General features: G+C 44.3%; 1 protein-coding gene across 1 annotated transcript; it reads right to left on the reverse strand.

Moving 5' to 3' along the window:
• Positions 1–3,077: 3,077 nt before the first annotated feature.
• LOC135577211 (E3 ubiquitin-protein ligase KCMF1-like) lies at positions 3,078–17,166 on the reverse strand (the record flags this gene model as incomplete). Its single annotated transcript, XM_065045107.1, has 3 exons — positions 3,078–3,700; positions 5,077–5,356; positions 16,989–17,166. Coding segments are annotated over 3 exons (711 nt in total), but the record flags the coding sequence as incomplete, so codon positions are not given.
• Between the last annotated feature and the right edge of the window lie 277 nt (positions 17,167–17,443).

The raw sequence follows: 17,443 nt of genomic DNA on the forward strand, positions 1-17,443 counted from the left end.
CCAGGTGGGTTTTGAATGTCTCTGGAGAAGGAGACTCCACAACCTCCCTGGGCAGCCAGTTCCAGTGTTCTGCCACCCTCACTGTGAAGAAGTTTCTTGTCAAATTTAAGTGGAACCTCCTGTGTTCCAGTTTGTACCCATTGCCCCTTGTCTTATCATTTGTTGTCACCAAGAAGAGCCTGGCTCCATCCTCGTGACACTCACCCTTTACATATTTCTAAACATTAATGAGGTCACCCCTCAGTCTCCTCTTCTCCAAGCTAAAGAGACCCAACTCCCTCAGCCTTTCCTCATAAGGGAGATGCTCCACTCTCTTAATCATCTTTGTGGCTCTGCGCTGGACTCTCTCCAGCAGTTCCCTGTCCTTCTTGAACTGAGGGGCTCAGAAATGGACACAATATTCCAGATGTGGTCTCGCCAGGGAAGAGGGGGAGGAGAGCCTCTCTCGACCTACTAACCACGCCCCTTCTAATACACCCCAGGATGCCATTGGTTTTCTTGGCCACAAGGGCGCAGTGCTGGCTCATGGTCATCCTGCTGTCCACCAGGACCCCTAGGTCCCTTTCCCCTACACTGCTCTCTAATAGGTCATTCCCCAACTTATACTGGGACCTGGGGTTGTTCCTGCCCAGATGCAAGACTCTACACTTGCCCTTGTTATATTTCATTAAATTTCCCCCCCCCCAACTTTCCAGCCTGTCCAGGTCTTGCTGGATGGCAGCACAGCCTTCTGACATGTCAGCCACTCCTCCCAGTTTGGTGTCATCAGCAAACTTGCTGACAGTGCACTCTGTTCCCTCATCCAAGTCATTGATGAATATATTGAAAAGTACTGGTCGCAGTACTCACCCTTGAGGCACTCCACTAGATACAGGCCTCCAACTAGACTCGGCCCCATTGACCACAACTCTCTGGCTTCTTTCCTTCAGCCAGTTCCCAGTCCACTTCACTACCTGCTCGTCCAGACCGCGCTTCCTCAGTTTAGCAGCAAGGATGCTGTAGGAAAGCAAGATGTGGGAAAGCAAGATGTGTGGTTCCAGCCACCTGGATGATAAAGTAAGATCAATACTAACACGACCATCCGGACGGTCAAAGAAGAAATAATACTAACATAATTAGATCACAGCAACTAGTCAAAATATAAAGGGCCTGGGTGTGTGAATGAGTGGGTTGGAACGCTGCCCACAAGATATGCATGGGAACGTGACAGAAAACAGTCACGAGGGTGGTGTGTTTGGGACAACATCTTTTGAAAAAACATCCTGTCTAACCCCTTAGTCCAGGTCCGTATCTGTACACCTATAAATTGAGAACTGTTAATAAAAGTCAGCTCAGCCTGGCTCAGCTCTGCTCAGCTCTGCCTAGTTCTGCTCTCGCTGCTAACTAGAACTCCGTGTCTGTGCATCTCTGTCTGCGTCTGTATGCGTCATTCCTCATCGCTGCAGATGCTGTGGGAGACTGTGTCAAATGCTTTACTGAAATTAGGGTAGACCACATCCACCGCTCTGCCATCATCTATCCACCTCATTATGTCCTCATAAAAGGCTATGAGGTTGGTTAAGCATGACTTCCCCTTGGTGAAGCCATGTTGACTGCCCCTAATGACCGTCTTATTCTTGATATGCCTTGAGATGCCACCAAGGATAAGTTGTTCCATCACCTTTCCAGGGACGGAGGTGAGGCTGACCAGTCTATAGTTACCCGGGTCCTCCTTCTTGCCCTTTTTGAAGACTGGAGTGACATTTGCTTTCCTCCAGTCCTTAGGCACCTCTTCCATTTCCCACGACTTAGCAAAGATGATGGAGAGTGGCCTAGCAATGACTTCAGCCAGCTCCCTCAGCACTTGCGGGCGCATCCCATCTGGACCCATGGATTTATGGATGTCCAGATTGCCTAACTGCTCCCTAACCCAGTCCTCATCAACCAAGGCAGACTCCTCCATTGTCCTGACTTCCTCTGGGGCCTCAGGGGTACGGGGCTCCTCAGGACAGCCTCTGGCAGAGTAGGCAGAGACAAAGAAGGCATTCAGTAACTCTGCCTTCTCTGTATCTTCTGTCACCAGGGTACCCACCCCGCTCATCAGTGGGCCTACATTGCCTCTAGTGTTAGTTTTATCCGCCATGTATTTGAAGAAGCTCTTTCTGTTGTCCTTGACCCCTCTTCGCCAGGTTTAATTCTAAGGAGGCCTTAGCTTGCCTAGTTGCCTCCATACATCCTCTGACAACAGCCTTATATTCTTCCCAAGTAGCCAGCCCCTCCTTCCATGATCTGTAAACTCTCCTCTTCCACTTGAGCTTGCCCAGCAGTTCCCTGTTTAACCAAGCAGGTCTCCTGGCTCCCTTCCTTGACTTCCTGCGTGTCAGGATGCTCTGATCTTGAGCTTGGTAGCAGCAGTCCCTGAATGCTAACCAACTCTCTTCAAGTATCCTTGCCCACGGGATTTCCCCTAGCAATTGTTTGAAAAGGCCAGAGTTCGCCCTGCTGAAGTCCAGGGTTGCAATTCTGCTTGGTATTCTGTTCCTGCCACATGAGTTCCTGAACTCTACCATCTCATAATCCAGGTTAACTCCCCCTCCCCCCCGACAGTTAATATATGAATAATTTTCACCTAAATAAAGTATATTTAACACAACAAGGAAAACTTTAAAGAAAAGTGAACAAAATTTGGGTTTGGGGCATGCAGAAGCCCTTTTTTGGTAGATTCCAGTAGTGGCCCTTGATTTTTGTCTCCTACAGATGAATACAAATTTCAGTTCCACATGGATATGATGTCTAACAGGGCAACAGAGTGGTCACAATATAGCAAAACGTCACACTCTGGAAGCAAAAATATGGCCCAGAGTTTCAATTAATATGCAGGGAGAGCACATAAAAAGGTCATTGGTCATGTGTTACTTAAAGGCTACTTCATGGCCACAAACTGCTAGTGAGCATTAATATTTTTCTTTTGTCACATTACCTTTGAATAATTGAAAAGCTTTGGGGGTTTATAGTTTTACTCATTGTACTCACATTTTTTTAAATGACAAGGTCACTAAAACTCATGTACGCTGCAAAAAAAAAAAAAAATGCAGTAGTTAAGGTAAACCATCCAAGCAATTTTTATTTATTAATATTCATAAATACACACAGCAGCTTCATTGGAGATTTTTCATTTTTTCCTCTTCAGTTTGAATGTGGAGTATTAGGAGAGCTTTTTGCACGTCAAGCTACAGGATGCAGAGCTGTTTTCTCCGCACTGCAACCTATATTTACCTGCTAAAAGTAAAAATTGGTTAAGTGGAAATGATTATCGTATATATCTTTTCTCTCTTCCTTTGAATGTACACAATGTAACAAGAGTGACAGACCTGGAATTACAATCACCAAAACAAACCCAAGATAGTTGTTGTCCACTTTCATTGGCAAATACAGCACAGAGGACATTGTCTGTAAAGTGGGATGTCATCAAAGAGGAGGCTCATTTCCTTTATTATTCTCTTTTAAATTTAGGTTTTCTAAAGCAACATCTAGAGGCATAATATCTACACAGCCCATAGCACCAAAATCAGCAATCTCTCTCCGTTCATCCTCATCTGAGGAGGAACTTTCTTCCCGCATCAAAGTGGACAGTAGAAGCTCCTGAACAAACAAGCTGCGGTCTGCCCGTTCGCTTTCCTTTGATTGACGCTCTGCTTCTGACATCTTAGGATCATTCAACCTGCATAGCACCACAGAAAGAAAAAAGACGGGCTTAGTGGTATCATCAACAAAATGGGCTTTCACTAATTTCCTAAACAGCTGGACTGAAACATGCTGAATAACATCTGAAAGCCATTCCTTTGAGAACAACCTAGGTACTGCTGCAATTCTTTCAACATGTACAGATTGGACAACACCTGGCACTCCTGATGCAAGAATACAGACATTTAACAAACTTGTTCTTAGATGCTTCAAAAATCTTCACAGAAGTACATTCTAAGCCTGAAGGAAAAAAATAGCTATTCCTGAAGTTTCTTTTCCTTCAGAAGAGTTTTGTTTTAAGGGGTGTTAAGATTCTCTAGTTATCCCTTAAGCACTCATTTTGTCCCCAGGACAACTTCTAAATGCAAGCATGATGCAAAATACATTACTACACACATAATGCCCAGAGATTCCCAAAGCACAGTACATCATTCACTTCGCTTATCAGTGCATGCACCATCACCTAATAGAAACAAGGCAATCGCTTGCTCCAGTTCTATCCTAGCTCATAGGATCAGTGGCTGACATTTGCAGATACTTTCGCTAAGGTTATTATTTTCAGAAAGTTTTGGATTGAGATGTTATCACAAGTTTTGACAAAAATTGGCATGACAGCAATAACTTGTCCCAACCCAGGTTTCTAGACACAGAAACTGTTTAAATACCTGTGCTCTTTCTCAATATGTGATTGAAAAACACTCCCCCCCGCCTTGAATCCAGAAAATCAATATTCTAAACCTCCTAAAAGAGCTGGAATGAGAGCGCGCAACTCTTCAATAGCAGAATGGACTTCATAATCATTGTAGGTCCCTTCCAGCTGAACTATTCTGTTCTATTCTATTCTATTCTATTCTATTCTATTCTATAGAACTCTATGATCTAACTACACTTTCTGAAACAGGTATGTATTCTGCTTATTAATAGCATATTCCATATTTGCTTTTTTCATCCAAAATACTTTATATATAAACCTCTATTCAACCTTCAGCCTTCATTAAAGATTCATTTCCTATTAAATAAAACTACTTTTTAAGTTCTCTCCCCTCACATTAGCAGTATAAAAGTTTGAAACATATTATTGCAAAGGCTCCCGTTTTATCAGAAGTAGTAGGGTAAACAAGCACGGTTTACCAAAGTAATATCCCTTATGTTTCTCTTCAAATTGAGAAACAGCAAGTAATATTTATGCATTGTCTAGGAAGAAACACACAGCAGGGTTCAAAAGGAGTTGTTACAAATGCAAACAAAAGCATAGCATCTCAACTGCAAACTTCATTAGGGATCTGGCATTGTCCATAACAGGACCAAGGAAAACAGAAATGGCAGAAGAGTTAAAACCATAGGACAAGTTACCTTGTAAGAAGAAACTGGGAATTCTGTATAGTCTGCTGATTGCTTTCTGTGTTAGATGTATTGGTTGCTGCTATAGATTGTGTAAGAGTGGTGGGGATGCTGCTCGTGTTAGTGCGTCTAGTCGCATTGCGTGCAGTCTCCAGTTGTTGTCTTGCTGCTTGTGCATGCTGTCGCTCCAGCTGCAGTTGCATCTGCAGCTGCTGTAACTGAGAAGCAGAAGGGCCAGAAGAACTGAGCTGCCCTGCAGAACGTCTCACGCCTGATAACTGAGATAAAAGCTCTGCCAGAAAAGAGAGAAGTTTCTACAGTGAAACTGAAATCTGTTTAAATACATATCACATAACAGCATAAATATGTCCTGAATACCAGTATATCAATTCCTTTGCTTTCTTAAACCTTTCATCAATGACATTAATGAACGAATCATATTGATTTGAAAAGCTTTATGGGCTATTCATTACAAGCGTCCCGTGTCTCAAAGCCCATAGGGTAAGGAAAATTACGAATGATCTAGAGTAAAGAACTGTGCACAAATAAGAGAGTCAAAGCTTATAGCTTTTTAAACAAATAAAAGTCAACCTATAGGGAACACCATATAAGCAATATCCTGTGCAACAATTCTGTAAAATTTTATCTTTGAGTCAAAATAGTTATTGACTAAGAAACCACTTCAATTCTGACTTCGGTTGGTGGCTTTATATCCCCCAATGCACCTTCAATGCGTATTCCAGAGGGAAGCTGTGCTACAGAAATGACAAACATTACAGCATAATTTCAGACATTTTTAGAAAATATCCAGTTCAGAAAGGTTTTTCAAATGTTGCATTATATGAAAAATATTTGACCACAGCAGGGCTTGTTGTTAAACTTTTGACCTCTGCTGGAAAAAGATAAATTGTAACGATTAAATAAATAAATACGTCTAGCCTGGATCCCTTCCCTCCAAAATTCAAGACTGTGACAAATTCTGTCCATGCTAAGCTTTTCCCAAAATAAATGTTAATAATAAGTTATTGCTCAGTGATTTACCATAGATTATATTCCACCCAAGGTTGTGAGTACTACTTTGTTGTGTTTGATACAAGGAGGGCAGAAGTAGGAGATTCCCTCTCCCCATCCATCCAACCTTCATTAAAGCTGCAAGTTGTTATTACAGCTCCTAAAAATTTTCCTTCCATCTTACTTTATCTTGCTTTGAAACTAGGCTTTTCTTAGGGGAATAAAGCATAATGCAGTATCTCATTGCATCAGGAACACTTGGAATGCCAACAGTAAATGCTCAAGTCACTTTTAATCAGCACAGCCAATCACATCGAGATTAACTACCAATAATATTTTATTTCACTAATTACTGATAATCACGACAAGGAGAAAAATAAATAATGTTTACAGGTCTGTTACAAGCACAAGTTCTAACTTCTGGTAGTATGTACTAATTAATTATTGCCCCAATACAAAGGAAGACTTATAACACTGCCAAGTAAAACAGATGTATTTATCCTCTCTGTTTGCAAGATCACTTTGAGTTCAACTTAACAGAACCCTGGTAGCAGATGTGAATTTGAGACACAGGCTTGGCATGACACAGACCCCCAGCCAGGCTGCATTACATTCTCTGAATGCAAAAAAAAAAAAAAGAAAAAAAAAAAAAAAAGAGAGAGAGAGAGAATGAATACCATTTTATTATACATGCTCCTAAATGGGAAGGCCTCATGAGGCTGAAACAAACCAAGGCAGCCACTTCACATTTAACTCAGCTGAACTAACACCCAGGACACACAGACATCCTCCCTTCTTGCACCAACTCTAGTGCTTTACAGACCCACGACCTAACTTAACTCACTAAGATGACAGAAAATTTTTAATTCTCTTTTGCTGGGACATTTTTAGAAGTGGGAGTGCAGCCAGAAGGTTCCAGGAAGTGATCCTCTCCCTCTATTTGGCACTAGTGAAGCCACGTCCAGAGTACTGTGTCCAGTTTTAGGTTCCAGTTTAGGGCCATGTGACATAACAGAGCAAGCCAAGTGGAGGGTCACCAAGATGATCAGGAGGCTGGAACACAGTACATGAGGAAAGAGCAGGAGAACTGGGTTTGTTCAGCCTGGAAAAACAAGACTAAGCTAGACTCTTCTCAGAGGCACACAGCAATAGGACAAGAGTCAGACAAGGGAAACATGGGAAAATACAATTACATCCAAAGGGGTTTATTTTCTGCATCCCCTCTGTGCTGGTTTGACTGAAAATGGGTTAATTTTCTTCATGAAGTTAGAAACCTTTCTTTTTCATAGCTAGCATGCTTGAGGACAAGTAGATAACACCCCAGCACAGAGCCAATGTTTTTAATTGCTCTGGTCTGAGAGCCAAGGACATTCTTAGCACCCTGCTTACAGGTGTCAAGGAAGGGGGGGCAGACATGGGGCAGAGATTGACTGACATCCAGACTGATCAATGAGAGTATTCCATCCCACTGGCATCATGCTTTGGATATAAGAAAGGAAAGACTTCAGTCCTCGTGAAGGCGAGAATGTTGTTAGCTGGCTGCTCCGATCCTGGGATAACGGAGCTGATGGTCTGGAACTAGAAGGTAGGGGAGCCAAGCAGCTGGGATCTCTGTCAAGGGATGCCACCCTTGGTAGGGCCATTTCAAGAGAGAAAGACTCCTCCATGCTCCGGAGTCGACTCCTGACAGCCATGAAGGCAAGGTTTCCCTTCAAGGAAGATGTTATATGTAATCCAGGGAAATGGAATACTATGGAGAGAGGTATCCAGTTCCTGAGAGAATTAGCTGTGCGGGAGATCATCTATTTTGAGCCAAACAGCCAAGAGGGGACAGATCCAGATAGAATCCTTTGTACATGACTTATGTGGCGCAGGTTTGTACGAAGCGCACCACCGTCATATGTTAAGTCATTGGCATCAACGACCTGGACAGCTGCAGCTCAACAAAACACTGCTGAAGTGATTAAGCAGCTTCGGGACTTTGAGGACAGCCTCGCTAACTCTCTATGGGCTTGTGTCTCGACTGTGGAGAAACTGTGTGAAAAATCTGATGACCGGTTTAAAAAGCTGTTGCGAGAAATCAAAGCACTCAGAGAGGACAGGTTCCATTCACGACCTGTACGAACCTCTGTTTCAGCTATTAGGAGAAGGCACTTCCAATCTCAAGAGAGGGGACAGAAGAAGTACACAAAGAGAGGTACACTGTGGTTTTTCCTACGTGACCAGGGAGAAAACATGAGGAGATGAGATGGAAGACCTACCTCGGAACTCCAGGAACTAGTACTTGAGTTAAAAGGAAAAACTCCTAGGAAAATGGCTGCTCCAGTTTCCAGAAGGGGTAGAAGAGATTCTGATGCTCTTGAAGGAACCTCTAATTCATACCCAGAGACTGTGCAAAACACAAATTAGAGGGGCCCTGCCTCCAGCCAGGCAGAGGAAAGGGACAACAGAGTTTACTGGACTGTGCAGATACGATGGCCTGGTACAACACAACCCCAGGAGTACAAAGCTTCGGTGGACACTGGTGCTCAGTGCACGATAATCCCCTCAAACTATAAAGGAACACAATCTATCAGTATTTCTGGAGTGACTGAGGGATCCCAGGAACTGACTATAATAGAGGCTGAAATGAACCTAACTGGGAAAAACTGGCAAAAGCATCCCATTGTGACTGGCCCAGATGCTCCGTGCATCCTTGGCATAGACTACCTCAGGAGAGGGTGTTTTAAGGACCCGAAAGGGTATTGGAGGGCATTTGGCATAGCAGCTGTGGACACTGACAATATTGAACAGCTGTCTACTTTGCCTGGTCTCTCAGAGGACCCTTCTGTTGTAGGACTGCTGAGGGTTGACGATCAGCAGGTGCCAGTTGCTACCACGAGGGTGCATCGCCAGCAATATTGCACCAATTGAGACTCTTTGATTCCTATCCAGAAGTCGATTTGTCAACTGGAAAGCCAGGGTGAGATCAGTAAGACTCGCTCACCTTTTAACAGCCCAATTTGGCCAGTGCATAAGTCTAGTGACAAGTGGAGACTATCGTGATGTTAAGCCACCATTGAGTGCTGCTGTGCCTGACACCTTAGAACTGCAATTTGACCTGCAGTCAAAGGCAGCCAAGTGGTATGCCACAACTCACATTGCTAATGCGATTTTCTCTATTCCTTTAGCAGCAGAGTGCAGGCCGCAGTTTGCTTTCACCTGGAGGGGCATCCAGTACACGCGACATTGCTTGCCCCAGGGGTGGAAACACAGTCCTACCATCTGCCGTGGACTGATCCAAACCACACTGGAACAAGGTAAAGCCCCAAAACGCTTGATGACATCATCATATGGGGCGACACAGCGAAAGGAGTCTTCGAGAAAGGTGAGAGAATAATTCAGATTCTTTGGAATGCTGGTTTTGCCATAAAATGAAGCAAGGTCAAGGGACCTGCACGAGAGATCCAGTTTTTAGGAATAAAATGGCAAGATGGGCATTGTCAGATCCCAATGGATGTCATCAAGAAAATTGCAGGTATGTCTCCACCTACTAATAAAAAGGAGACACAGACTTTCTTGGGCATTGTAGGTTTTTGGAGAATGCATATTCCTGACTACATCCAAATTGTGAGCCCTCTCTGTCAAGTGACTTGGAAGAAGAAAGATTTTGAGTGGGGCCTTGAACAACAACAGCAAGACTTTGAACAAATTAAGTGTGAGGAAACTCATGCGGTAGCCCTTGGGCCTGTCTGGACTGGACTAGATGTTAAAAATGTGCTCTACACTGCAGCCAGAGATAGCGGCCCTACCTGGAGCCTCTGGCACAAACCATCAGGAGAAACTCGAGGTCGACCCTTAGGTTTTCAGAGTCAAGGATCCGAGGACAACTATACTCCAACTGAAAAAGAGATACTAGCAGCATATGAAGGGGTCCGAGCTGCTGCAGAAGTGATTGGAAGGGAAGCACAGCTTCTTCTGGCACCTTGACTGCCGGTGCTGGGCTGGATGTTCAAAGGGAAGGTTCCCTCTACGCACCATGCAACCAATGCTTCGTCGAGTAAGTGGATTGCGTTGATCACACAACGAGCTCAAATAGGGAGTCCCAATCGCCCAGGGATCTTAGAAGTGATCACAGACTGGCCAGAAAGTAAAGACTATGGAATGTCACCAGATGAGGAGGAAATAACACATGCTGAAGAAGCACCACCGTATAATAAAGTATCAAAGACTGGAAAGCAGTATGCACTGTTCACAGATGGATCCTGCGGTCTCGTAGGAAAACATCGGAGGTGGAAAGCTGCTGTGTGGAGTCCCACATGACGAGTCACAGAAGCCACTGAAGGACAAGGTGAATCAAGTCAATTTGCGGAAGTGAAAGCCATCCAGCTGGCTTTGGACATTGCTGAATGAGAAAAGTGGCCAGTGCTTTATCTCTACACCGACTCATGGATGGTAGCAAATGCCTTGTGGGGGTGGTTACAGCAATGGAAGAGAAGCAACTGGCAGCGCAGAGGTAAATCCATTTGGGCTGCCACACTGTGGCAAGACATTGCTGCCCAGCTAGAGAGCCTGCCTGTAAAAGTATGTCATGTAGATGCTCATGTGCCTAGAAGTCAAGCCACTGAGGAACATCGAAACAACCAGCAAGCGGATCAGCCTGCTAAGATTCAAGTAGCTGAGGTGGATTTGGACTGGCAACATAAAGGTGAACTTTTCCTAGCTCGGTGGGCCCATGATGCTGCAGGGAATCAAGGAAGAGAGGCAACATCTAAATGGGCTCGTAATCGAGGGGTGGACTTGACTATAGACACTATTTCACAGGTTATTCGTGAATGTGAAACATGCGCCGAAATCAAACAAGACAAACGGTTAAAGCCTGTATGGTGTGGGGGGCCACGGTTAAAATATAAGTATGGAGAGGCTTGGCAAATTGATTATACTATACTTCCACAAACCCGCCAAGGTAAGCACTATGTACTTAAAATGGTGGAATGTATTAATAAGGCCTAAGCATGCCGCGAATGGTATGGAATAAGGGGTGGAATGTGCTGGTTTGACTGAAAATGGGCTAATTTTCTTCATGCAGTTAGAAACCTTTCTTTTTCATAGCTAGCGTGCTCATTATTTGGACTTAGTTTGAGAACAAGCAGATAACACCCCAGCACAGAGCTAATGTTTTTAATTGCTCTGGTCTGAGAGCCAAGGACATTCTGAGCACCCTGCTTACAGTTGTCGAGGAAGGGGGGCAGAGATTGACTGACGTCCAGACTGATCAATGAGAGTATTCCATCTCATTAGCATCATGCTTCGGATATAAGAGTGGGACCTTCCAGTTTTGGCTCTACCAGTCTCTCTGGTTCTTTCTCTCTCTCTCTCTCTCTCTCTGGGGTAGCCGGGAAGCTCGTTTGGGACGTTTAGCCCGGCCTTCTGCCATTTTGCAGAGGCCTCTGGGCTTTTCTGCCTTTTTCCTCTCTTCTCTCTCTTTGGGATCAGCTGCTGGGACCGGGCTGTTTCCTAGAACTGGCTGCTCAGCGTGTTCATGAGGAATTGCCTTAAGTATCTTTTATTTCTATTTTATATATATATTTACTAGTAATATATTAGTATTATGTTATTTTATTAAACTGTGTTTATCTCAATCCAGTTTTCTCCTTTCCCTTTTGATTCTCTCCCCTGTTGAGGGGCGTGGGGGAGGGGGTGAGCGAGCAGCTATCATGGTTGTATTACTAGCTCGGGTTAACCCGCGACATTCCCCCCACTACCCCCTTTTAAAATATGAAGGCTCTTAAACACTAGAAGAGGTTGCTCAGAAAGGCTGTAGGATCTCTGTCCTTGGAGGCATTTAAAACTCAACTGAATGAGGCCTTGAGCAACCTGATCAACCTGATCTAAACAGACCTCCTTTGAGAAAGGGGTTTGAAATAGACAACCTGCAGAGGTCAATTCCAAACTAAATTTTTCTATTATTTTTCTGCTTATTTCAGTGAGTTAAATCAGCTCACAGATGGTCTGAAGAGCAGCCAGCACAACAGAGGCAAAGGAACAATGCCTATTGAAAGGGCCGGGGGGGGGGGGGGGATGTGTGGAGCTGCAGCTTCCTCTTTCAAAAGCAATGTACTTTTAAGTTAGTTCACTGCCTCTCAAGGAATCACAGCCTAACAATAAGAAGTTACAGTTTAAACATTCATGCCTTTTCCAGGATCTGAAGCAAAGGAAGATAATAGCAGGAACTTATCTAAGTGCAGAAAGTTCTGAAGTTTCCCTGACACTTATCTTTCACTATACAAGCGTAAGATTGATGTCTTAAGATTTTACATTAGGACAAATTACAGCTCTTTTAAAAAACAACTTCTCCGTCAATTTTTATTTTTACCTCTTTATAGAGAACTTATTCTTGAAAATCACAAAGTTGAAAAAATACTGAGAGATTATATCTGTAAATCCTAAAAACATTCCTGCGTGATTGTTGGAAGTTAAAAATGAGACATGAAACATCTCCCTCTTGAAAATTCTCCTAAACCTGACCAAAACATGACACAGAAATCAAAGAATGGTTTGGGTTGGAAGAGACCTTTAAAGATCATCTCGTCCAACCCCCCTGCCATGGGCAGGGACATCTTTCACTAGATCAGGTTGCTCAAAGCCCCATCCAACCTGACTTTGAACATTTCCAATTATGGGGCGTCCACAACTTGCCTGGGCAACCTGTCACAGTGTCTCACCACCCTCATCATAAAAGAAATTCTTCCTTATGTCCAAACTAAACCTATCCTCTTTCAGTTTAAAACCGTTGTCTCTTGTCCTGTTGCTACAGGCCCTGGAAAAAAAGTCTCTCTCTGTCTTTCTTATGAGCCCCCTTTAATTACTGAAAGGCTGCAATAAGGTCTCCCCAAAGCCGCCTCTTCTCCAGGCTGAACAACCCCAACTCTCTCAGCCTTTCTTCATTGGAGAGGTGTTCCAGCGCTCATCATTTTTGTGACCCTCTAGAACCGCTCTAATGGGTCCATGTCTTTCTTGTACCGGGGACCCAAGAGCTGGACGGGACACAGTATTCCAGGTGGGGTCTCACAAGAGCGGAGTAGAGGGGGAGAATCACCTCCCTCGACCTGACGGCAACACTTTTTATGGATACAATTGGCTTTCTGGGCTGCAGGCACACATTACTGGCTCATGTCCAATTTTTCATTCACCAGTATATCCCCAAGTCCTTCTTTGCAGCGCCACTCTCAATCCGTTCATCCCCCAGGCTGCATTGATCCCCCAACCCAGGTGCAGAAACTTGCACTTGGCCTTGTTGAGCTTCATGAGGTTCACACGGGCCCACTCCTCAAGCCTGTCCAGGTCCCTCTGGATGGCATCCCTTCCCTCTAGCATATCAGCTGCACCACTCAGCTTGGTGTCATCCGCAAACTTGCTGAGGGTGCACTCGATCCCACTGTCTACATCGTTGATGAAGATATTAAGCAGTATTGGTCCCAGTACAGATCCTTGAGGGACACCACTCGTTACTGGTTTCCACTTGGACATTGAGCCACTGACTAGAACTCTTTGGACACAGCCATCCAGCCAATTCCTTATCTATTGAACAGTCCATCAGTCAAATCCACCTCTCTCCAGTTCAGAGGCAAGAATGATATGGGGGACCATATCAAAAGCCTTACAGAAATCTGATGCAATCACTCCACTGTAGAACACCACTAGATTAGTCGGGCACAATTTGCCTTTGCTGAAGCCATGTTCGCTGTCTCTGACCACCTCTCTGCCTTCCATATGCCTTGACATGTCTTCCAGGAAGATCTGTTCCATGATCTTACTGGGTACAGAGGTGAGGCTGACCGGTCGGGAGTTCCTAGGGTTGTTTCCCTTTTTCCAGTCACTGGGGACCTCGCCCGACTACCATGACTTTTCAAATATGATGGAGAGGGGCTTGGCAACTACATCAGCCAATTCCCTCAGGACCCTGGGATACATCTTGTCGGGTCCCATGGAACAGTGTACGTTCGGGTTCCTCGCACAGTCTCAAACCTGATCTTCTCCTACGATGGGGGGGGACTTCATTCCCCCAGTCCCTGCTTTGAGGTTCAGGGGACTGAGAGGTGTGGGAAGAGAGATTACCACTGAAAAATGAGGCAAAAAAAATTTTGAGTATCTCAGCCTTCTCCGTGTCAGTTGTCACCAGCTCCCCTGTCTTATTTATCAGGAGGTGTACATTTTCTTTAATCTTTCTTTTCTGGCCAACATACCTGTAGAAGCCCTTCTTATTATTCTTCACATCCCTCACCAAATTCAGCTGCAGCTGTGCCTTAGCTTTCCTGGTCCCATTTCTACACATCCAGGCAGCCTCTCTATATTCTCCCCAGGATACATGTCCCTGGTTCCACTGCCTGTGCATTTCCTTCATATGCTTTAGTTTCACCAGGAGGTCCTTAGCCATGCTGATCTCCTGCCTTCCTTGCCTGATTTCTTACACATGGGAATCTAGAGCTCTGAGAAAATGTCCTTAAACAGCTGCCAGCTCTCTTCTGCTCCTTCAGCCCCAAGGGTAGTTTCCCAGGAGGTCCCTTCCATTAGTTCCTTAAACAACTGTGTTGATGAGCAAGAGTTCCAGTAACCCTTCTCCTCTGGTTGGGCTGTCTGTCACCTGGATTAAGAAATTAATTGATTGAAATCCCCCAGCAGGATAAGAGCTTGGGAGTGTGATGCTTCCTGCAGCTGAAGCATCCCCCCTTGATTGGGCAGCCTGTAGTAAGCACCAACCACGAGGTTTCCTTTGTTGACTTGGCCCCTAAGTTTTACCCATAAACTCTCAACCTGCTCATTGCTGTTTTTCAAAGAAAGCTCTGTGCAGTCAACCCTTTTTTTTTTTTTTTTTTTTTTTTTTGTTTAGATAGAGAGCAAACCCCCCACCCCTCCTCCTTTCTTGACTGTCCCTTCTGAACAGCCTATAGCCATCAATTGTAGCACTCTAGTCATGATTTGCCCCATCAAGTTTCAGCAATAGCTATTACATCATAGCTTTCTAGCTGCACAGTGGATTCCAGTTCCTCCTCTTTGTTACCCATGCTGTGTGCATTGGCATAGAGGCACTTCAGCTGGGCTATCAGCCTTGTCACCTTTTTAGAGGAACATGCCCTAATTCCTTTGAGGCTTTTCACAGGTGTTTCCCTGTTGGTTCCTAATATACCAGCAACCCCTGGCTCCTGTCTGGTGCTCAAAACTCTATCCCCCTGCACCACTAAATTTAGTTTTAAGCTCTCCTTGTAAGTCTGGCCAGCTTGTTGGCAAAGACCCTCTTGCCCCACTTGGTCAGGTGAATCCCATCAGCTCCCAAGAGACCCAGCTTCTCAAAGACAGATCCATGATCATAGAAGCCAAAACCTTGAGTATGGCACCAGCCACACAGCCAGGCATTCACCTGTTCAATTCTTCTCCTCCTTCCTGAACCCCTTCCTCTGACCAGGAGGACAGGGAACAGTATCATTGGACCCTACGTGGAATAGTAGGAGCGGATGATAATCTATAGGGTTCACCAGGCTCAGCAGCCTCTCGGTGATGTCACAAATTCAAGCTCCTGGTAGGCAGCAGACTTCTCTAGAAAAATTGCCTGGACAGCAAATGAGTGCTTCTGCACCTCTCAGTAAGCAATCTCCAATTACTAATACTTTATGTGCTTCTCTAGTGGCACTGGTTCTACTGTGGAAGGATGCTTGGATCAATTTTGCATGGTCAGCTCTTCCTGGATCCTGTCCATTACTCACGTGCTCTTCATTCTCAAACCCCAGAGCATTGTATCCGTTACGTAGGGGCACTTTAGGGGAAGGTTCTTCCTACTGCCCTGAGCAGAGTCCGTTCTCCTTTGTCTCGTGAGTTTCTTGTGTCAGTCAGCTCAAGGTTGAATTTGGGCTTACCTTCCCCTTGCACAGCCTTAAGGCAGGCCTGTCACTCAGCTCTATATAAAATGCTTATTAAAATAGTTATTTAAGAATTTTTAAAGAGTTAAAAGACCTCCTAAAAATCAGCAAGCCTGTCATTCAAACTGTACTCTGAAAGTAAACTGAGCACATTTTAAATGTCTATCAATAATATTTCACCTGAAGAAATTTTGTCTTGCTGAAATCAAGTACAGCACTTGGTTTGTGCTAAAAAAAATAAGATTCATCTCTATCACCTCTATGCACGTGGCAAATTAAAGCTAGATGCATTGAAGTACAATTACATTTAAAATTACATACATATCATATGAGGAGAGGCTAAGAGACCTGGGACTCTTCAGCCTGGAAAAGAGAAGGCTCAAGGGGGAAGAATCTTATCAGTGTATATAAATACCTGATGGGAGGGAATGAAGGAAAGACTCTTCTGTGTACTGCCCACTGGCAGGGAAAGAGGCAGTGAGCACAAATTAAAACAAATGGAATCCCTCTGAACACAAGAAAAAACAGTTTTTACCGTGAGGGTGGTAAAACACTAACGGGTTGCCCAGGGAGGATGTGGAGTCCATCCATGGAGATATTAAAAATCTGACTGGACATGGTCCTGGGAAACCTGCTCTAAGTGGCCCTGCTTGGGGATGGTGGGGGGTGTTGGACTAGATGATCTTGAAAGGTCCCTTCCAACTTCAACCATTCTTTGATACCACCTGTGGACAGGTCAGTCAAGGGAATGAGCCTTTAAGTCTCTAAAGGGACAGTGTTTTTCATTTCAGAAATTTCAGGTCCAGTCCCTGTAGACAATCCAATTGAGGATACTTTTCATTAGTTTGCACCCATCAATTACAACACCTGAAAGTGTGTGTGTGTGTGTGTGTGTGTGTATATATATATATATATATTTCTTTTTTTCAAAGCACAGAAAAGGCAACTATTATCATCTTGGATTCTGTTTCAAAGTCTATTTAAGGACTCTGAGCTAAAATCAGTGGTCACAGCTCTTACCAGCTATAGGATCCATGGTTTCTCTATTGCTTGGAGAATATGAACTCTGAGAAGATGAAAGCCCACCAGTGGAACTGCTAGTAAAATGCATGTTTGATCTACGTGCACGGGGGCCTCCCAAACCCCGGCCTGGGTGAAACATTCTACGTACATGACGAACGCCACTAGATTCATCATAACCAAACAGTTAAGAAAAATCATTTGCTATCAAGTGTTAAACAGCAACAACATTTACTAGATGGAATAATTAGGCAACACACTACTCCTCATTCATAAAACAATGATTCAACTTTGTAAGTGTACTGTGATCATAGCTATGGCGCCAGTCAGACCTGTAGATCTGAATCCAAAGCACCGAGGCTGTTTGCACCAAATTCATCTTTCCCAGGCTTTTTATCATGTCTAAAAATTGTCAGGACGAATTTCCTACCTTCTGGATCGCTTTCTACTAGCTA

The sequence above is a fragment of the Columba livia genome, chromosome W (genome assembly GCF_036013475.1).
Source record: "Columba livia isolate bColLiv1 breed racing homer chromosome W, bColLiv1.pat.W.v2, whole genome shotgun sequence".
Lineage (NCBI taxonomy): Eukaryota > Metazoa > Chordata > Aves > Columbiformes > Columbidae > Columba > Columba livia.